General features: G+C 42.3%; 1 protein-coding gene across 5 annotated transcripts in view; it reads left to right on the top strand.

Annotated features, from left to right (window-relative positions):
• The window catches only part of AGAP1 (ArfGAP with GTPase domain, ankyrin repeat and PH domain 1), a 385,812-nt gene that overhangs the window by 287,079 nt on the left and 76,845 nt on the right, over positions 1–21,888 (top strand). For all 5 annotated transcript variants that reach the window (XM_072874082.1, XM_072874081.1, XM_072874078.1 and 2 more), the window contains one exon: positions 7,252–7,416. In XM_072874082.1, the coding sequence (XP_072730183.1) occupies positions 7,252–7,416 (165 nt within the window). The remainder of the gene's footprint in view (positions 1–7,251; positions 7,417–21,888) is intronic.

The raw sequence follows: 21,888 nt of genomic DNA, 5'->3' as shown, positions 1-21,888 counted from the left end.
CTTGCTAGCAGTACTTCGATTTCTGGGGAGCAGGATGGTGTTTTGCTAGCACTGTAATACGTCGCTCCTTGGGAGGGAAAATGTAGTGAGCCATGTACTTTTGTGGGGTTTTTTTTAAACACTATATTGCATTTTTGCTTTCATGCTTCCTTTACGATGGCCAGACATTGCGCGTCAGTAGGAAATGAGCTAGAGGTAACTTTGTCTTTCCTTTAGATAAGGGAGATTGTAACAAGGGTCTTACTATCTCCAAGATTACCGAAGCCAGTCCTTCCGATATCTGTGCCTTACTGTCATGAGACTGACGTTCTCTCACAAGTCTGTGGATGATGTCCCCCGCTTGTCACAAAGTGGCTTATTAGGCTGCCGAGTGGAAACGATCCTGTCACGCCAAACATGCCTTCAGGTCTGCTTTGCTTGAGGCACGCTACCACGTATCAAAAGCCAGACCCTCCAAAAGCAGGGAGATCCTTTTTTTGTCGAGGAGGAAGCTTTGTTTTTCTTATTTAATTGAAATTGCTGTTAGAGGGAAGGAGGCAGTAACTTGGGCATTCAGTGGGGCTTTCTGTACATGACAGGATAGCTTTGTGATTTACAGGCTCTAGGCATAAGGCTGGAAAAATGGTAGACGCCGTGGAAAGAGAATACTCCTGAGGCTCTTTCATCTCCATCCCCCAGTTCTGCTCAGAGCTTCCTTTTAATTTCGTTCAGTGCAGCAGGTTAATTTAAGCCCTCGATGGCTTGAGTGTCCAAGCTGAATTCAGCTAAACGATGACCGGATGCGCCTATTTCCTACCAAAGGTATAAGCACTGTGTACTTTAAAAATATTTGCCTTTTTTTTTTTTCTCCTCTGTAGTCTGTAATCTCGTGCCACCCCTTCTCCCCCACTCACAAGTGTTTATTATCATCCACAGACTTCTGCCAAGCTGCAGTTTTGACAGGATTTTAATGTCAGTCCTGTACCTCCGTGCCTGACTCCAGCCTTCTGCAGTCATTGTGCAATTGCAGCATCCCTTTAACTTTGGTTTGAGGCAGAGGAGGAATATAAAGAACTTGATAGAACATTTATGGTAATAGCTGTAAAGGGAAGCTGTAGAGCATTGGATTTCACAGCCAGAAAAATCTCAGCTCGGGGAAATGGGTCTGAAATACAACTACAGATGGTTTTAGTCTATTGCTTCCCCTGTTTAAATAAAAGGATTGCTTTTTTCGCCTCTATTTAAAACACATGTGTAGAAGATGAAAGTGTCCAGCTATTTTTTTATTATTCAGTCCACCAGCTACCGACATCTTTGCCTTATTTCATTTCAACACTAATGGCATGGTAGAAGTTCTGAAACACCCTCTTTGGATTCAGCCTTCCTTGGGTCGCGGCAAAGATTCCTGCTGCAGTCAGAGCTGTTGCTGTTGTTTTCGTCATCAGCGCTTTCTTTTTCCCCTTGAACCTGGTGCTATTAATTGTGTTGCTGCTTCTGCTCTTTAATTGATCCCATTCACCGGTCCCGCTTTTGTAACATCTGACTTCTTGTCACTTCGGCAAATCAAAAACCCAAATTAATCAATCTCCAGCCACTTGAGAATAAGGCCGCGTTGGGGAGCTGGGCTTGACAAAAAAGTCTAATTTCACTTTGAAAGCCTGTTGGAAAATTTTAACAAGAAGATGCAAGAAAAATGTAAACCAGATCAAGCTCGACTTTGGTCTGTGGAGAATAGCGTCACCTGTTGAGTTTGTTTCAAGTTTTTGTAAATAGGTGATTTGACAAAAATATGAAATAAATCAAAAGACACAAAGATAGAAGAGGTCAGAATATCCTTGTTTCCGCTGCAGATGGTTACACAGGAGAGAGAGTTGTGTGTGTATGAGAGAGAATAGGAACCGGGGGCCAAAGACGGAGCTCCGCTCTCAGATTTTTCTGTCTCAGCCTTTGTGCCGTGCTATTCCCGTACGGTATATGTTGCCTCTTCTCCTCATGCTTTTTACACCCCCAGCCCTTTTACCCTGGCCTGGGGCACTCATATCTGCTTAGCGTCCCTCAGTTCCTTCACCTCCTTGATTCCTGCGTTGGTATCTGCTGCAGCTCTGCTGTGTGGGCACTGCAAGCGGTGAAGGAGAAATGGCTTCAATCCGAATCTCAGCCGCCCTCTGAGCAGATGCTTGGGAGTTTGCGGTGCAGGTCAGTTGTGTCTGTGCTAGGGGCACCGAGGAAGCACAGGCTGGGTTCAAACTGGATTTCTTACCCTTTTCCAATGCAGGAGGGCTCTCGCGACGTCCTTAGAGGCACAAACAGAGTTGTCTTTGAGATCCGCTTGTGGAGCGCATGCAGCTTCCAAATAGGAAAACTCAAAAGAGATAAGAAGTGGGACTTGTGCAGAATGTTAGTTTTTACAAACATCATTTAATACTACTAGAGGATAGCAAGTGTAAGTGTTTCAAACAGCAAATAAAGGCAGTACAACAGCACAGCCCTTGAGACTCTTCTGAGAAGGATTGGTTGGTTTCTTTTTTCATTTAATGTTCCGTCTCATAATTCTGGGTTGTAGTTGTAGACAACATACTTCTTCCAACATGCTGCTTCCCTTCCGCCTCTCGTTTGTCCTAGCAGAATTTGCCATAATTGTAAGGAGTTTCTCTTATGACCATAATTACAAAACGCATCTAGGGGAGAGGCAGGCATGGGACTTGCTTTGTGGAATAAAAGCTGGGTCAGACTTGAACAAGCAGAATCTTTGTCTTATCCCATGTGTCATGCACCTACAGAGAAAAATCACTGCTCTAGCAGCAGAGTGATTGGGTTTTTTAATATGCCATCTCTTGATAACTTAAGGGGCTTGGTTACCAGTGTCACTTGTTGCTCCCGGGCACAGAGTGAGCTACTGCATACTTTTAAATGGCCTCAAATAACCTGCATAGATGTAAACTTACCCTCTGTATACTCTGAACTGACTATTTTACTACTTTTTCTGGAATGAGCGCCTATGCTTTGTCATGCTGGCTTGCATAGAAGCTCTCCTATCCCTCGGTACAAGCTTGGCATTATTTCACAACCCTGCGAAGCTCAAAACTCACCTTTCAAGGAGAAACACGTTTTCTCGTCGGTACGGAAAGTCACCGAACACGCATGTGAAATTCGCGGCGTCCTCCTTAACACGTCGTGAGCATGCAGAGGTAAACTGCAAGGACGCGGCTCGTGTCGGCTCTCACTTACAGCTGAGAGGAGTTAATAATTGCACTGGGAGAGAGGGCAGGGAGGAAGGATGGCTGTTTGCTGGGAGAGGGCATGGGCAATTATAGCTCGCTTCTATACGTTGCAGTCGGCAGCAGGCGTAGGCTGGAGCACGGCGATGCTCCGTTTTGGAGGAGAAGACGTTTTTCAGCAGCGTGTTGCTGCACATGGCTTAGGAATGCGGCCCAGCAGTTGCAGAACAGAGGATGTGCTGGTCAGGACAACCCCAGCTACGTGGCAAGGGGAGAGTTTTGTCCTTAATGTTGTATAATATAGATATACACCCTGCAAATGATGACCATCATCAAGGAAGGCTGCCCGTACAGTCCATCAAAAACTGCAAAGCTAATGATGGGCTGGGCAGATAATCGTGGGAGAGTTAATTGTAAGGTTCGATATGGCATCTTGTCAGCAGAGATAAGTTGTCACGTTTTCCACTTGAGCTGAAACTAAATGATTGTAAAATAAGTTATGAGTGTCCTTGGGCTTGTCTGCCAGAATGATGGCTAAGAATACATTCCTGGCCCATCAGTCTCAAGCAGCCCGCTTGATATTTATGCGAACTGAATGTTATTTTATTCCCCCTCTAGTCATGCTTGTCAGCTTCCCGAGTGAAAAGTGAAACTGCTTCTTTGACTCATACTTCAAGTATTGAAGCTCGGAGAGGCTGCAGATTGTTATTATTATTACTAGTATTATATATTTTTTCGGGTGTGCGTTGAACATTGATGCCCGATTGGGAAGAACTAATGGCTGACATTGAACGCGCGGGATGGCTGCAAAACAGCCCATCCCAACCCAGTGAAACGCGTCTTATGAGTTCCAGTGCCTCTGTCAAAGCTGGTTTAGATGTGGAGTAATGAGGCGCTTGCTTTTTTAATTTGGCGTGCCTTTTTCCTTGCCTTTTTTTTTTTTTTTTTAATATTTAATAGTGCCGGCAGTGGCCGTCTGTTCTCAGGCGTGGTAATTGATACAAAATAAAATGCATTATTTGTATTCAGTCAGGAGTATGAAATTGCATTCAGCGGGCTGAAGCCTGAACTCATTTACAGTTTTCCGAAGCCGGGCTTTCAGGAGCCCTCTTTTCAATTTGAAGAATACCTTGTCAGGCAAGAGAAGTAGTGGGAAATGGGAAAGCACAGCGTGTAAGCCTAGCGCCTTTTGATTGCTCATATTTTAAACCGGGAGAATGTTAAATAACTTCTATCTTCAAAGGGTGGTCTCCGAAACGGGAATACAGGGCATTAATACGCCAAAAATATCAGCTCGGTACCCGTTTACGAGCGACTCGCGTTTCTTTTCTGGTTGAGGGGGAGGGAGAGCTTCGGGCTCTTTGCTTCAGAGCTGTATGACCCAAGGACAGCAGGTTATTACCTGGAAAGGGCTGCGGATCACGAGGATTTTCCATAGGTTAATTCTTCAGCTCTCCAACGCCAGTAGTCAGACAGTACGCCTATAAGCGTCCTCATTTTTCAGAGCTCAGGAGCAGGTTTTGTTGGTGCAATTTATAGCCTAGAAATTAGACTAAGCTGCAGTAAGCGTAGAGATCTGCGTTAATATTTTTTAACAAGGATCCTGCTGAAAAATACCTTCTGTGGCTTTGCGTCAGGGTGTGGTTTCTTCACCGTTTTACGGGTCCGGGGCATCGTGGCGGATGCTGGAGTCACACGTGGCGATGAACGCAGCCCTCGTACGCCTGCCTCGGGGACCAGAGCGCTTCGGCATGCATCTCAGCATCGCAAATATTTGGAAGCAAGCTTTGTGAAAGGCATGGGAGAGGCTGGTAGAGCTGTTTTTTCCCTGGATTCTTTTTTTTCTCCCCTTGAATAAAATGGGATAATTCTTTTTAAAGTGAAAGCTGAGAATGGGGCCTCTCTGTGTGCCATTTGCCTCATATTTTCTGAGGGGAAAAAGTGAATGCGTTTTGAGAAATTGTGTTAGATATGAGCAAGCCTTCCTGGCCGGTGTGCTCTCTGGGATATTTCCATGATATTTATGAATTTTCTGGGTCTTAGCAAGCAAATGAAAATCAACGAGATGCATTTTTGGTGCCCCGTGGCAGAACTTGCCGCCACAGCTGGGCCCCTTCCTTGCAGTGCCTGGCTCTGCGACCGGCCTGTCTCAACATGGCAATTTTCACGTCATTGCTGCAAAAGAGGTTTTTTTGTGTGGGTGTGGTGTTTTGGTTTTTTTTCTTCTTGTTTTTAAGTACCCAACGTATGACACCTTCTCAAGTCTCAAACTGGAGGTCGATATTCAGGACTAGCAGTAACCAGCTTGCATCCGTGGTCATGCCTTTGTATTGATGGCATCCTCTCTTGCATCTTCTCTTCTTTCAGTGCCAAGGAGCCAAAGGTATCCGTGTCCCCTTTGCCAAGAACATGCTGAGCACTGGCATGGATTCTCATCAGGGTTTGCCTTCCCCTTCACCTGGAGAGACAACAAACCCTTGCCAGGATAGCTGCTTTGAGCATTTCTGGGCCAAATAGTTAAAATCTCCTGTACAGATATACAGTAAATACATTCCTATGGTTCCCTTTGTGGTTAAATACTCGATGATTGGTTTCAAAATAGTGGCCATAGGGAAAAGAACAAAAATCCTTAATATAAAGCTTATGTTTGATTTGGTCTCTATTGCCAGGCAATTAGCTACATAATTTATCCCCTGCTAATAAGTTGCAGCACAACTGTGCTTAGTGGGTAATTAGTAAGTAAACTTTGTTAGGGGGGAAAAAAACAAAACAAAACAAACAAAAAAACAAAATAAGTGTTTCTTTGTCAAATAGGGAGCTGTATGGGGGTTTAACTACTCAGAAAAATCAAAAGTTACTTTTTAAATAGTCTTCGGCTTGATATTTTTCTAACATATAAATTCACGTTCTGAAGTGCAATCCTGGTATTGTGCTTAACCAGGTATGGTATTTAACCAAGGTTCTGGGAACAGCTTCCCTTTAAATAATAGGAAGCTTTTTAAATAAAGTGTAGGATGTTATGTTAAATTTTATAATTAAAAACAAAACCAAATCAACAAAATAGAAATGCATTTAGCACTAATCATAGCCAAAAGATTGATTGCAATTAAACTAAAATCATATTACCAACCTTGGGGGAAAATACTGGATTAAGGTTACTTGAGTATTTGCTACGCAAAAGGACCCAGATGGAGAATGAAATTTCAAGTACGCCTTCATTTCCTAAACTTTTGGTAAATATTGCTGTTAGATGTTTCATGGCTGTGAAGAGAAGAACTACTCAAAGAGATGGCGTTCATGTATTACCAGCCATTGCATGGACCAGGGAAGAGACGGTGGGTCTCTCCTTACAAGAGAAGAGCGTCATCGACCTTTAATTTTGGTTTGGTTGCGCAAGCTAATTGGTGGGAGATGAGAGAAAATTACTCTGTCTTAAAATTGTTGTGAGTTATGCTACATAGCTACTACAGGGGGAAACTAAACACGATGAACATGGGTTTTTCATTGGGAGCACGTACGGAGTGACCCGTTATCACACAATATTAATTGTACCAGGCATGCACACCTTGTTTTCCCACCTTTATTGCCATTACCGCCTTTTCTATGTGTGTCCATCTCTAATATTAATGAAAGCAGATAGTTCAGAGGACGTTGGGGTATCTCTGTTCCATTATGTATTAAAATGTCCTAGCGTTACACGAGTTAATTTGAGGATCAGTAAGATCTTTGTAAGAAAGAGCAATTGGAAGTGATAAAGTGATTTCCCATTGTTTTTTGTTCATTCCAGCTGGCCCGCTTCTAAAATTGATGCAGTCCCCTGTTGATTTAATAGGACTTGAATCAGAACTTCAGCCAAGTTGCTATTTTGTACCTTTTTGCAAAAGTAATGGATATTGTTAGGAGGCTCTCCTGTAGCCTTTGGAAGTCAATGAGCTCTGAAGTTAGCTGCTAACAGACAGCAAGGGATTATATCTTGGATTCTAGCAATCATTAATTTAAATTATGCAGTATTTTTATTTTTCCTTCTTCCTCCCCCCCCCCCCCCCAACTGCAGATACTGGGTTAGGAGACTCTGTGTGTTCAAGCCCAAGTATATCCAGTACGACGAGCCCCAAACTCGATCCACCTCCTTCACCTCACGCCAACAGAAAGAAACACCGCAGGAAGAAAAGCACGAGCAATTTCAAAGCTGATGGTATCTCGGGCACAGCAGCTGAAGGTAAGCTTACACTATGGTGGAAGTCTGAATTTTGAAAATAGCGTTCCAAAGAGCATTGTTAAGTACAACACAACTACACCATTGGCTTTGCATATAGAAGGTAAAGAGAATTGTACTGAAGTAGAGAAATTAAAGACTGGTCTTTTAACGACACAGCTGAATGATCTGAGGCATCACACAATGGTGAATTCAACTGTCTGAAACATGTTTGGAACAGATTTTTTTAATAAATAACAGTGTCCCAAGTTAATATGGAGCATCGTTAGCCGTACAGGTAAGGTACAGGCATACTTGTAAGGTTAAAAAGAAAGATGAAAGTCAGGTTCACTCAGTAGCCCATACATCACATTAGAACTTGTGTATTTTTTCAGTATTATTAAATCTCGTGTTATCTCTTCTACTTAGACACATCCTGAGCTCTAGAATCACGAACACTTCAGATGCCTGTTATTGTTTGAATATTCAGCTGCTCATGGAAAGATTGTGTTATTTGAGGGTAAAAAGGAAAAGGGGAGAGTTTAAATGTTTGGGTTCTTTTTTAAGAACCAGAAAGCAAAAGCCAAAAAGAACTTCTTTTTTCCCTTAGTTTAGCTTACTATTTCCAACGCGAACACAGCTATAGCTGTTCAATGCCCTTCTGAAGGGGTAACAATGTGTACAGTAGCCAGATATGATATAAAACATGCTTGTATCTTTAGAAAAGAAGAAAAGAAACATGCTAGGATTCAACCAAAAGAGCTCCAGAAAAAAGATGAACAAGGGTAGTTGGAAAGCTCAGAAACTGGGGAGTCAACCTGTAAGGAGAGATGAAAAACGGAGACAATGGAATAACATTGTCGGAAAAGGGGAGTGTTGAGTAAGAAAAAGATGCGGTTGTAAGCATTGGAGAGTGAAAAACAGCTAATTCAGTATCAAAGAGCATTGGAACAAGTTCTGAAAAAAGGATGACAATTGCGGACAGCTGAAGAGACATTAAAAATAGATGTGATAATAGTATACAACTGAGAAGGGGCATGTTAACTACTACTTAGTCATCCTTATTTTCCATTTATTTAATTTCTCAATTGCACTTCTGTCACATACGGAATTTATTTCCCCAGCTATCTATACAAATCCTTTTTTAAAAGCCATCAGCTTTTCTTCATAATAGCTCCTGTTGCGTTCTCTTTCCAGTCATTTAACTATCTTTACTGTTAGTTTCCCCCTAGTTTATGGCCTGAAGCCAAATTTTATTTTAACCTTTCATTTTTAATTTGTCATCTTTTTTTTTTTTTTTTTTAACAATCCCTTTTACACCACTTATTTTCATACCTCAATGGCAAGTTATAGAGGGGATTTTTCAGAGCGCTCACCATTGGTCCAAGACCATTTTGTTGAAGTCAGTATGAATCAAGACCAGCTGGATATCAAGAGCCTTTGAAAAATGTCTTTCTGAGTAGTTAATACGTGTATGTTTTCTTTCTCCTGGGGAGATTATTTTCACAAGTCACTGCAGCTGGAGCCTGTGTGGTCCCGGTCTGCGGGCACAGACTTCTGACCCGCAGCGAGCAATGGGGAATTTGCAGTTGTTGTGCATCTTGCCCCCGAAATCCCTGTTCGGACTGAAGTGGGAAGTACATGCTCCTTCGTCCTTCTCTGTTTTCTCTTGCTCTTCTCCTTGTCTTCCAGCATCGTAACATGCTAGTCTGAAATCCTTTTGCAATAGCTTTACAAAACTGTCCCCTTTCATATAAATGGGATAAATATGCTTCCAGAAGGGCAAGCAAGCTGGCAAGCAGCACCGAGTGGCACATGAGGAGCCTTAAAAGTAGCCGTGAGTGCCAACACCTGCTTTTACAGTCTTTGTATCTCTACATGAGCCCATCAGCTTTCTTTGACCTGCCTCTCCTTACGTGTCTTCTGAGATGGGTGCTCCTTTCTGGCTTGGAGCTCACAGTTGTCTGTCTTGGGTGGGCCACAGTGCTTGTTAATTTATTTATTTTTATAACATCCCTTTTAAAGCACAACCCAGTGAAAAACAGTGATTGGCCACACGAACAGAATTGCAACTTTCTACACGGCTTCCTTGCCATGTGTGAGAGGAACTCTGGGTGTCCTTCAGCAGATAACTAATCTTACTGGCCCTTGAATCCTTAGCAAGGTTGGGAGGAAGTGCCTGACAGTTAGGACAGGCAGCCTCGTCCGTCAGCGGTAGCTGAAGGAGAGGGCAGTGAAGCATGCTCAAGTTCCCTGTCCTTTTAGAAGAAGGGCATCTCCGAAAAAGTAGCAATGATTGTAGATTCCCATTAAGTGCTTCCTCGAAAGACTAACAAAGGGTGGGGGTTGCTTTTTCCAAATCCTGGCATGTGGGCACTTGCAACCTATTTTCTGGTTACTCGTGTTGGTGCAAGCCAAAAGTTATGTTTGGTATGCTTTATGGTTGACCAGACAGGCAGTGTTCATCTCTCTGAGCTTGCTGTGACGCTGAATGATGGCAATAACACTGGTCCTGGGCCAACCGATGTCACAAACCAGTCTGGTGCTGGTGGGGTGTGCGTCTGAGATGCTTCAGGCTGTTAGGGGTTTTTCTCCACGTTGTAGGATGTAGCTTTTTCAGGTCTGCCTTGTGATTCAAAACAGTTTTCAGTTCAGTAATTCAGCCTTTTCTCCGGAAAAGGCTTATTTCCCTGTTCTCCAATGCTTGGCTACAAATCTGTCCAACGACCTAAAAGATTACCTTTTTGATTTTTCTTCCTCCACAGTTACGGTAAGCATAGATTTAAACCTTCAGAGGTGTTCCTCTGGGTTACTGCGGTTTTGAAGACCACAAATCCAAATTAAACGGTAAAAGGAAGATGTTCTGAGATGCATGCTTCGCCTTGGCAACTTTGATCAAATGTTCGAGATGTGGCAGGTGACTTATTGAAAATGGGGTACAGAAGACTGTGGTGACAATCGTGGGAGAGCCATGTCTTCCTTCCTTCTAGAAATCGTGAGCTCACTGTGAAAAGGAGGAGGAGGATCCTCCTGCAGTAGCTATTCTCAGACAGTTACAATGGATCAGAGTTAAATGATTTGGGTAATTCTAGATTTTATGTTGCCTTCCTTTGGGCCCAGGCATGTTTCAAGTGTCAGCTTTCAAACAGAAATTCTGGGTTCCTTCATTTTTGTCTGTAGCAAAGCTTAGGTGTTCAGTGAGGTTTAAATCTGGTCTTCAGCAAACTCTAGCATTTTTACTGCACTTTGCTGTCTTTTTTTCTCCTTGAACGTGCCTGCTTTGATCATTGACCTCTGCCCAAGTATTCAGATACCACGATGATGGACACTAGTGAGCCCAGGGTGATTCACTAATTCCAAGGACTGATGCTCATCTCTTTTATGCCCTTCCATAAAGGTCATGCTGATTCTTCTTTCTCCACACTATCTGCACATGCACAGCCCTCTCTTTCGGGGATTGATTCTTTCATCTTACTTGGTTTATCTTCGTACGGGTTTTCTGAGACAATGGTTGCAGCAACAAAAATACTAAAGCAACTGTGCTGCAGTTGGATGAAAATTAAAATTCAATTCCTATTGTGGAAGATCAGATTCTTGTGAAATTTTTCCAGTGCAATGAAACCCAGAGAGAAGTTTTTTAGTTCTCGCTACAGAACTTGTCACTGAAAAAATTTCTCGGTGTTTTTGAGGGTAACAGCAGGAATGCTTACATTAGGCAAGGTGCCAGCGACCAGCAGTGTTTTTCCCACCATGCTGTCTAAACTTGCTCAGAGCAGGATTATACGGTGCAGTGTTTCAAAGAGGAATAGCTGCTCAGAGCCCAGTCTGTTTTGGTACCCTTGTGCTGCTGCAGTTAGTGGAACCGCTAGTGATAATGGGAAGGTTTTTCAGCTTGAAAACAAGTAGAAAAATTAAAAAGCTTTCTTGGAAATACTCTGCACAGAAAGATCTTTCCCGGTGTTTATATTTCTTACTCTCGTGAGACAGTTTTAAAACTTCGTGGCTATGCCAGCTTGAACCTGCCTGCCCTCAATCCATCTTTGAGATTTGAGGAGCTACAGAAAGCCCAAGGTATGGCCGTCTTTCAGCATCAAATCTAGATCATCCGTGCTCTGCAAGTCTTTCATTGACTAAGAGCTCTGGCTAACGGGGCCAGCATTGCTGTCTGCTGTGGGGCCGGTCCGACCGCGTCGAGGTAGATGGGTGAATCTGCTCCTTCGGTCGGGGAGATCCAAGGCAGCTGCAGGCAGAGCACTGTTAATTTGTCTTCTCTCTTGGCAGCGTAGGCAAAACCGGCGTAGCTCGGTGTTCCCACTTGTGCAGATGGAGCTGAGAAACAGAAATTGGTGGGAGAGTAATAAATGTGTTTAGCGACTCAGTAGACTTTCCAAACTCTGTGTTTTCTCTGCAAATCCATGTTCTTCTTCATCGCTGGTTTCTGAAGAACTTCTGAAGGATGAGGAAGGACCTTTTATGTTTCTTTTTAGAACTGTTTCCTTACCACAGAGATATTTGTTCTCTGCCCCTTGTAAAGTAACTCCTTTTCCCTGTGCTTTTCTGTGCAGTCTGGCCCCCAGCTCTAGGTGTGCGCTTTCTGGCTTGTAGCTAAGGCTGAAGGCCAGTTTACTGAGAAGTTGTATTTTTTTTTCGTTTCCTGGGGTGAACTGGTAAAGGTATTTCAAAAGCTTGTGTTCTTCACATGCGTGTTTTATAACACTGAAGTCATTCTTCTGTTCCGAGTCTCAGGGAGCGTTGAAGATGAGCATTGAAGATAGTTAAGTTTGAAGTGAAAATATGTTTATTTGTTTTCTGCGGATGGAAAAACAGGGTTTAGTCAGACTTCTCATTTGTACTTTTAGCAGTAAGCAAAAATTTCACTGCTTTCATCTGGTTTCTCAGCTGCGTGGGGACTTGAGTCCAGGAGGGTGGGACAAGGTGCAAAAAGCCAAGGGAGGTGCCAGTTTATTCCCAAGACTTCTGGCCCCTTTCAGCCATCCCAAAACCAGAATGACAAAGCAAATTAGGGAAATGCAGTTCTTAGCGTCTGTCTCTGGAATCTGTGTAACACCTGAAAATGTGGTATTTTGTGTAAATTGGAAGCGATACAGCTGTTAACTGAAATGCAGTATATGATGCATGAAAAAAACTGTGTGCGTTTTACCTGCAGCTTCTCACCCGAAGCTTTCCTTAGTGTCCCCGTGATTTACCTGCTGGCATTATATGCTGAAATGATTTAAACATGCTTGGCTCTGTACACAGCTCTGTGCGTAGTCTTCTCCAGACAATTTTAACATACATTTCCTTTGGTGCATAGTTCTAGTAAGTATGCTGTGGCCAGACTGAACTAAAAAAAAAAAGGAAATATCTCTAACCATGTATTAAAAAACAAAACCAAACTCAAACTAAAAAAGTTAATTGGGAATTTTGGAAATTTAGTGGGCACACGTCTGAGACCTGTTCAATGAAACAGATGCAAACAATGAGCTATAGTGCTTTTGGGAGAGTAGATTCTTCGTTTGACAGATGGACTTGACATTGTTAATGCTAATACTTATTTATAATACATTGAATTAAGCACCGTGGTGAAGGAACATATTTTTACTTGGTGCTCTTTTTATAATTTTTTTTTTTGTCTTTTTATGGTCTGGAAGAAACCTTCTGACATTGTCAGAGGACAGCATGTTCAGAAACCTTTCCAGCACAAAAAGTCACAGCATCGTCACTCCCTTTTCTCTGCAAGGAAGATGTGAAATCTAATATCTTGACCTGCAGCTGCAGCAAGGGCAAAACTACTCACCTATTAAAGAGTTTGTAACCTTTGGAATCAAATCTATTAGATGTCAAGGTCCCTGTATGGATTGTGTTGCTTGAAGTAATGCACAGAACTAAGCTGCCACCAAAACTTCTTCAAGTAAAAGCTCTTTCCAGTCCGTTACAGGATAATTAAGTATGCTGCTGTGCTTGTACAGGCCAACAGATGTTGCCCGTGTAGGAACTCCACAGAAGTTATTCCTGGGACTCTTGTCATCCTAGTTATTTTACCTAGTCCCTATAAATCAGCTATCAGTATTTACAACCTACTGTGTAGTAGCAGTAGATGTGGAGGCGTTCTTGGAAAAGTGTTTTTTATTTCAGTAAGAAGGCAAGTTTTTGATACTGTGAGATGGGTGAACGTGTGAAAATGAAATAAAGCATTAGTGCTGGCATTAGGGAAGAGTTTTTTCATCGTACTCCTGTGGCCTATGTGTGGACTTATCAGAGTTAATTTGAGCTAACTCATTTAGAAGCTGTTCATCCATCTAGCCCCATGCCGGCTGCAAAGCCCATCCCAGCACCCTACCTGTGTGCATAGCCTGCGCTGGGACGCTGCTGCTGCCGCCATGAGCGTGGGGGCTGAGCACGCTAGCTTGGGGCAGGGGGTTCCCCACATGTGGTAAAGCAATAATGTGAAGTCTGGGGATAAATCAGTTAATTGTAACTGCAAAAAAAAAAAAACCAGGGCATGGAAATAATTTAGGAACAACTGGTTTCCCCTACTGATTTATCCCCGGACTTTACGTTATTGCCTTACAACACGTGGGGAACCTACTGACCCAAGCTAGCGTGCTCAGCCACCACTTGCATCGCGGCAGTAGCAGTGTCCCAATGATAAAGTTTATAAGAGATAGCTTAATAAGCTTTTTCTCCTCTAAAAAAAAAATATATATATATATATAAGAAGTTTTAAAACCCAAACGCACACCTATGTCATGCAGAAGAGGAGGGTGTTTCCATCCTGTTGTGCAGTATTTCTATGCATCCTGTGATGGATAGTTTAGTGAGAGCAGGTTTTGTTTCTGGTCTCTTAAGTGCCTGAGATTTTAGAAAGTAAATGTTCCATAGTTCTAAAAAATGTTCTGCAGTATTTAAAGTGAGATTGATACTAAAGTGGCATTTGGACTGCAATGTTGAATGAAGAAAAGAAGCATTTACTTGGAACTGGAAGGGTTTGCGTTGAAGGCAGATAGCTAGGAAGGTGTTTGTTGGCTTGGTTTTTTTAAATAGTTTTGTTTAGGGTTTACTGCTGAATTCTGTCACGTACAATTTGTTGATCATAGTGTCATTTGTGTAGTCCTCCTGTGCATTAAACATTTTGGAAATTTCAGCAAATAGCATTTTGCTGAATTTCATACTGCACACACAAAAACTCCCCAAGTTCTGCTTTGCTAATCATCCGTCGATCTAGAGTTTAACAAGCTTGTTTTTAGTAAGATTTTAGGAGTGTGCTTTGATAAATATATGCATCCTTATTTTGTGGATTATCATGAAAGAGTTGTAGGCCTTTCCTGAGCCAGCTATTCTCTGCCCTAGCTGCTTTGTAGGTAAAAATTTCTTAAAAAAAGAAAAGAAACAAAAAAAACCCTCCAAACCAACCAAAAAAAAAACCCCAAAGAAACCAAATCTCAGTTGGCATTAAAAATGAAACAACAATGAGCAGAATATCTAGCTGTATTTTTTCTGTCTGCGTGAGGACTTAAAAAAAAAAAAAAAATTGACAGTATGTGACCATATTTGTTGTCTGTAATGCCAAATGCTTGTTTTGCTTTAAGCGTACTGCAAGTGTCTCGGAGGTTATCACCTATTCAGTGTCAAAACACTCTTCGGTTGTAATTCCACTGATCATCAGTAACTTCATTCTCTGCTTCGTAGGAGATAAAGTACTGGCCGATTGCTGTACACCTGAGAAACAGGAGGGCAGAAATTAATAAAATCTAGACCGAATCTTCAGAGACTTACTTTCAACCAAGGCATAAAGGTCACTTGTTGGGAAACCTTCAGCCTCAGTCGTCACAGCCTATCTGACATGAAAGGTTTGCTGCTGAAAGACATTTATGTTGATGCCGAGGAGTGAAAGACCAGGGAGGTGAAGCTCATCTATTGTTTTAACCTACTTCATTGCAGGCTAAACAAGTTGAAAGATTCCTTCTTCTCTTTAAAACCACTGTTAGCTCAGGGTCGGAAGAGGCTGCAGGTCCCGCCTACCTGGTTGAAAGGAAAAGCGTCGCAGTGGTGGTCAGCAGGAAAGGGGCTTCTGGAAAGGACGAGTCCCAGGATGAATTGGTGGTGGTTGTACACACTGGCGCATCTGGATAGCTAGAGAAAGAGAGCACGTTGGTTTTTTTTTTCCCTACATTTCTCTGAAAAGTGGTCCCGCTCTTACTACATTAAGTGCTCTGCGTGGTGACTGCAGAAGGGTACGCTGTGTATCCTTAGTACAAGTGCTGCGCTGTGATTTGGCCTGAATATTTTGGAAAAGGAAGAAGTTTTAAGTAGCTTTATAATTGAATGAAAACAAGTGACACCTTAGCATTTTACTGGCTTCAGGTAATTAGTGTCCTTAGAACTATGCTGTCAGCCTGAGGCAGAGACCCTGATTATGAAAAAGGTTCCTGATGTTCACAAGATGATGTATACAAGATAGCAAGAAGTACTTGTAAGATATTCATCCTGCTAGAGAAGTCAATTCCGTTTTGTTACGTAAGAGCGTCTACTTTAAAAGTTCCTTGCCAGTTTTTCCAGACCCTAAGACCGTGTAGTTTCATTATGAATCTATATACCTAAATTAAAATAATCTTAAAAGGAGATTATTATGTATTATAAAGCTATAGTAAATGAAAAGACTGAAATAAGGTCATTGTGTTAAGTATAACTTAGTTCTGTTCACCACGTAACTGAACTCTTGAGTCAAGGTGTCACAATTTAAATGAACAGGCTATTTTGGTGTAGAAGGAAGACTTAGTTTTCGAAGGATGCCTTGTCCTCAGCTTTCTGTGTACTTGGGACTTATCAGCTTATTGGAACTGAGCTACAGAGGTACGTTGGGAAGAAGCTGCCTTTAAAGAGTGGAAGTCCTAAGGAATTCCCTTCAGAAGACCTTAAGCAACTAAAAGAGAACCCCTAGGTTAGACAAATATGAAGAAGAAAAATCCATGAAGGTCTCTTAAAATAAAGATTATAACCTCTCCCACGAAGTCCCCAAACCACGGACTGTTCTGGAAGGTCTATCAGGGTGCATGTCTGCTTTTCGTAGGCATCTCCCACGAGCTGCTGATGAAAGTATAGCAGGCTAGCTGGACCTCCTGCCCAACCTATTGTGGTTGTTCACATGCTCTGCTTCTCTGTGGCATGCCTTGTTAAATTCATGTTTGCCTTAGGAGGCACAGGGCAGGTTTGAGGGGAGGGTTGATGGGATGCCAGTTAATTATAGGCATGCGGTTTTTTTATTCCTAATATGGAACATGAGATTAATGACGATGGCTTGATTGTGGAGGTTTGCCGTGTATAGCTCAAAACCTGGAATTCAAGGGGGAAATGTGTCAATAGGTCTGATCTACCCTAGGGTTATAAAACATGCTCTTGCATTACACTAAAAAGAGCTTGTAATCTAGAGGTACACACAGAACAGGATCTAGAAATAACAAGTTAGTCATTTTTTTCTTAACGCAGAACCCTACCTTTTAGTCATTATGGGTAAGCCCTGAAGAATATATGCTGCTACTCAATGAATTCTTAGGGCTTAGAACCGATCTGAGCATAGTGTCGGAAAACACTCCTTGTGTAATCAGCCTCCTTGCTCCAGGTCTGAAGAACCTCAATGGGCAGTGACACCACATCTGCCTTTAACTCCAGGTGAAACAAGTGATGATCTTTCCCAAATGCACAGCTTACCAGTCGTCTCCCCTCTGTGCTCCAAATAAAGGTATTCCAGGCATGGCATCTAGCAAGAGAGATGTAGAAAGTCTCATTTGATAAAGTTTGTGAATTTAGGTGTACCTAATGCCACCTGCTTACAGGGAACTGAGAGTGAAGATGATGTTTCCAGGGGATGGCAGCTGAAGAGTCTGCAGACACAGGATTTGCCCAGCGTCAGGAGTCTGACACTCCCTTTTGTACCTTGTAGGCATTACAGGTTTGGGGGATTTGCTAGTTTTACTGCACACAGGTAAACTCTTCACATTTTTGCAGTTGCAGACAAATGCTTCCTTCCCTCCCTTTTAATGCTGGTGGGATTTTTTTTTTTGCAGCTTTCTTAAACTTTAGGATTTAATAACAACCTATAGATCAAGAAATATTTTTGCCTTTTCCATTTCTGTTCTTTGTCAAAATGTTTGTGACGCCTTTTGTAAAGCAGGTCCAAACCAAAACTGAGGAAGGTGGCAGTGCATATGAATCATTTTACTAAATAAGTTGTTGAGTATGCATATATTTCTCCCAGGAATTTTTCTTTAAGCAAAGTAGGCAAAGTGCTAAAGCCTGAGCAATTTAAAGTTGTTTTCCTTGAAGAGCTGGTGATTCTTCTCTCCTCTCCTCTTGTTTTCCCTTTGTGATTTCGGTTCTTCCAAAGGTACCTATTAACGCTGGGATTGATAGACTGATGGTTTTAAGTGTCGTTTCTTATTTCTGTATGCTAATGGATGTTAGTCCTGTCATGCGGTGATTTTCAAAGGGTAGGTCGGGGTGAACTGGGCGTGATGTTTCAACTTTTCCTGGACCCCAAGTTGCAATATCGGCAACACGTGCGTTGGCCATACTGTGCGACTCTGGTTCTTGCTTGGCGATCGAGCCCGTGAGAGTGTGTTAATGCAGCACGACATGCTGTGAAGTGTGGAGCTGGACATCCTCATCTTGCCCTGAGGAGGAGTCTCCGAACAGTGTGTTTGAAAGGGTGACCAAGTAGTACGAGAAGAGGGTGGGGTTCTTGATACTGAAATGCCAGGTGGAGATAACCATGGTATGGGATTTAATCTTCTGTAGGTGCGGGTGCCGTAGGTGCAGGTGGGCGTTCTTAACTAGGCTGACCTTTCCTTCCCCTTAAGCAGTAGGCTCTTGTCTGATACAGCACAGCCTTCTCCATTTGAAAAATGCAGCTCTGGAGCAATTGCAGTTGTGATGCTCTGTGGTATTGATATCGGGCATTTACAAGACAACCCCGTAACAGTAATGTAGACCTCTTTTCATTTCCAACTCCTGACCAGTCAGTCATTTCAAACCTGTGTTGTTTTGCCAAGTTTTAATCAAACAGTTGCCTTAAATTAGCTGTCAAATTCGGTGAGCAGATACTTGGTATCTTTCCATCTGAAGTCTCTACTGCAGATACACGTGCTGTGCATGAGATTTCAGTGCTGAGCTTGCTGCATGTTTGTTTTATACCCTGTGCTTTAATCTCCTGTTTTCAATCCCTCCACCTTTCTCTTTACAGATAGGTTACTTGTGATAGATGTTATGCATTATATGTAGTGTGCAGCTCCAGTGAAAGGAGTAGGTAAAAAGAAAACTTGAACAGGCCTCATCATTGACATTTTCCACCACTTCCCCCCTCCAAAAAAAAAAAAAAAAAAAAAAAGAAAAAAAGAAATTAATAAAGGTTTCTTTTGTGAGTGTGAGATGGAGAAAATTGGCCATTTGTCTGTGAGGTAATAGGCTTTGGTATAATATGAAAATCTATCAAATGATTAAATTCAATGACATTAAATCACAGTTCATGAAAGGAGAATACTGCACAGTTTAATTCTATTTAATTTTTGAGGGGAAAAAAAGCAAAAAAAAAAATGTTTGAGTTTCTCTTAAGCTGATTTCTCTGTGCTCTTTCTTAAAAGTGCCTTTCTAGTTGCCACACAGTGATGTGATCATTATCTGTCACCTCGTCGCCTTGCTGCCTCAACACGCAGTAAAATACAAAAAAAAAAGAGGGAGAGGGAAAAAAAAAAAAGACCAGAGGAGCTTGTGAAGTATGACTTCCTATCCCAAGACTCATTGCCTGCGATTCGTACCGCTTGACAGTAATGATCTTATTACAGTACTCTGGACCTTGAAGAGATTTCATGAGGAGAGCGAAAGGACGTGCCTCCATGTAATCAAGTGGCGCTGAATATTCCACGCGTTTTTGATCACACACTGATTGGGCACAGTTTTAGCCCATCTTCTAGTCAATTATGCATGGCCCCTCGTGCTCCTGTGATAGTCAGAAACATTGATAGCTGTTGTCTCGGGGGGGCTGGCAGCCAGCCAGGGGTTTGAAGTGCAGTCATTCCAGGAGAAGTGCTTTTTAGTTGGAATTGATTACCTTTCTTTAGGTTTTTGCTTAATGGCAAAACTGTATTGGAGAGGGCTTCAGGTGAAAAATGGACGTATTAGCCATTTAGAGTAGCTGAACTCCTAGTCAATTTTTAGCTTTCCCCTGTTTCCATCTAATTTATATTTAATGATGTAACGTTTGATAATATTTAAGATATTTCATTTTCAGTTGCTGCTGAGCACACATGTTGAGCACATGTTAAATTACAGCGTATCAATTTTCAGGTTTTCGAAATTAATCCAGTTTAACCTTCAGGCTGCGAGAACACGTCTTTTTTGGCACCTGTTCCAGCGAGCGTTCGGTTTATCTGCGAGTGGTACGAAGATGACGTTACCAAGCAGAGCGAGTGCTGTTTTCATCCCGTAATGAGGATAAATCTGCATGCTTTAAAAGAAGCAAAGGGTCGGTAGCTGGGTCCTTCGTTTACATTCTCTTGTCTCAGAGGCTGATTAGGCTTCTGTTAATTTCGTGTCTATAAAAACATCACATCTTTCTTAATTCAGATTCCTCCTAAAATGAGAAGAAAATCATTAAAGGCATGCATATCGAACTCAAAGCTCTGTGTGAGAAAATATTTAATCGTAAGCAATGCTTCTTGTTCCAGTACCACCAATCTTGTTTCTCACATCTGAATATCCTACAATATATGATTTTTGGATGCGTGTGCGGTTTGGAGAGATGGGAGGAGGACTTTATAGTAGGCTGAAGTACAACGTTGTATTAGCCATGTGTCAAATGAAGAGCTTACGTTTCCCCTGCTTGGAATATGCTATGACTGGCAGTGAAAAGATGCAGTCAAAATACTCTGGTAGCACCCCAGATTTTTATTTCCTCTTGTCAGTATAATTCTGCTCTACCTGCCTACTGCTGGCTGAGATAATAAAGCAGTCCTGCAAAAAGACATGGCAGGCTCTCAGCCTTTTCTGAAGGCGTTTCTGCCACTGAATGTCTCCCTCGTGGGACTGCTTCCTTCCGAGGTCCAACAGAATTTACAGGGTTGCTTAAACGGTGCGAAATCTGAACAAAAGCTCAGTTGCTCCTTAAATTAGCAAGTGAAACCTTCCTTATGGACCCTGCCCCTCTTCTACTGCTTCCCTTTTAATTGGATTGTGGGGTTTTTTTCCTAAAACTATTCCTATGCTGGCCAGTCCTACCCCTTAAAAAGCAGCTTTTTTTTTTTTTTTTTTTTTTAATTTCTTCTGTTCTTTAAGATCAGTTCTCACTTCCCATATAGAGGCCAAACCAGAATTCAGAACAAAAAAAATAGGCAGTCTTGGTGGGTTTTTGCTCTTTGAAACAGAGCTGTTGAGTTTTCTTCCAATGATTTTGGGTTCAGCTATTGTCTGAAATTCCATACCCTAGTTTGGGGGCATTTATGTGTTTTATTTCGTAGTAATGTTTTACTACTCCTAGGCAGCCCACAAGAGCTGTGAGAATCTTTTTTCCCCTTCTCCTTTGGAAGAGAAACTTCTCTAAATCTGTATATTTGCTGACCTGTGTGTGCTTGATCCCTGTGCCAGCAGCCAGGATTGCTGCGTGCTCTTCAGCCTTCTGCCGCCCACACTGAGACGCGAGTTTTTCAGGCTGGGGGGCCTTGGTGCTTCTGGCTTGGTGAGGTTTTGAACCAAACCTTTAGTGCCCGAGTTGTAGTAAACCAGAAGGCGCGTGGTCAGCTCCTAATTTTCCGTATTTGTCTCCATCCAGGAGGTACAGGCCTTAGAAAGGTAAACTTTTAAGGGGGAGAAATTCTACATCTTTGGCTCTGTTGACTTTTTTTGAGTGGTGGACTCAGTTGTTTGAGCCTGCTGCCAACTCTACCTATGGGAGTACGTGCTTTCCCTGAAGGATTATTTATCTAAGGGCTGGGAGGAGACAGCGATGGAACAGATTCCTTAGTAGCAGAAGACACCTTGCAAGCATCTCATAACATATTTAACAGCATGATGCATGCAGTGACATCAACAACCCCTGTGAGGCTCAGACACATGATGGCAATTTTCCCATTTGAATGGGAAGCTGAAATGTGGGAAATATCTGTGTGTTTTTTTAAAAAATGATGTTTGATAGAATATGATTCTCACCTGGTAGGCTCCAGTTTCCAGGGCACATCCAAGAAGAGGTTGCTTGGCACTTGTCAGCTTCTACTGCCACACACGCATCTTCTTCATTGGGGTTTTCAAACTGATACGCCATTGACTTGACTTTGACGTCCTTTGCGCCTCCTTCCCCAGTGCTTTGGATCTGTCTTTTTAATCTGGGGAGGAAGCGCTGCAGTTTATGGTGATGGATTACAAAGCTAGGCTGGAGTATTTCTGACTCTGCCTCATTTGACGAGGAATTGGCAGCTCCCTCGAAGACCGTTTCAGCTCCCTTTTATTTCT

This window comes from Ciconia boyciana, chromosome 10, assembly GCF_034638445.1.
Source record: "Ciconia boyciana chromosome 10, ASM3463844v1, whole genome shotgun sequence".
Lineage (NCBI taxonomy): Eukaryota > Metazoa > Chordata > Aves > Ciconiiformes > Ciconiidae > Ciconia > Ciconia boyciana.
This window is presented reverse-complemented; position numbering and strand designations above follow the sequence as displayed.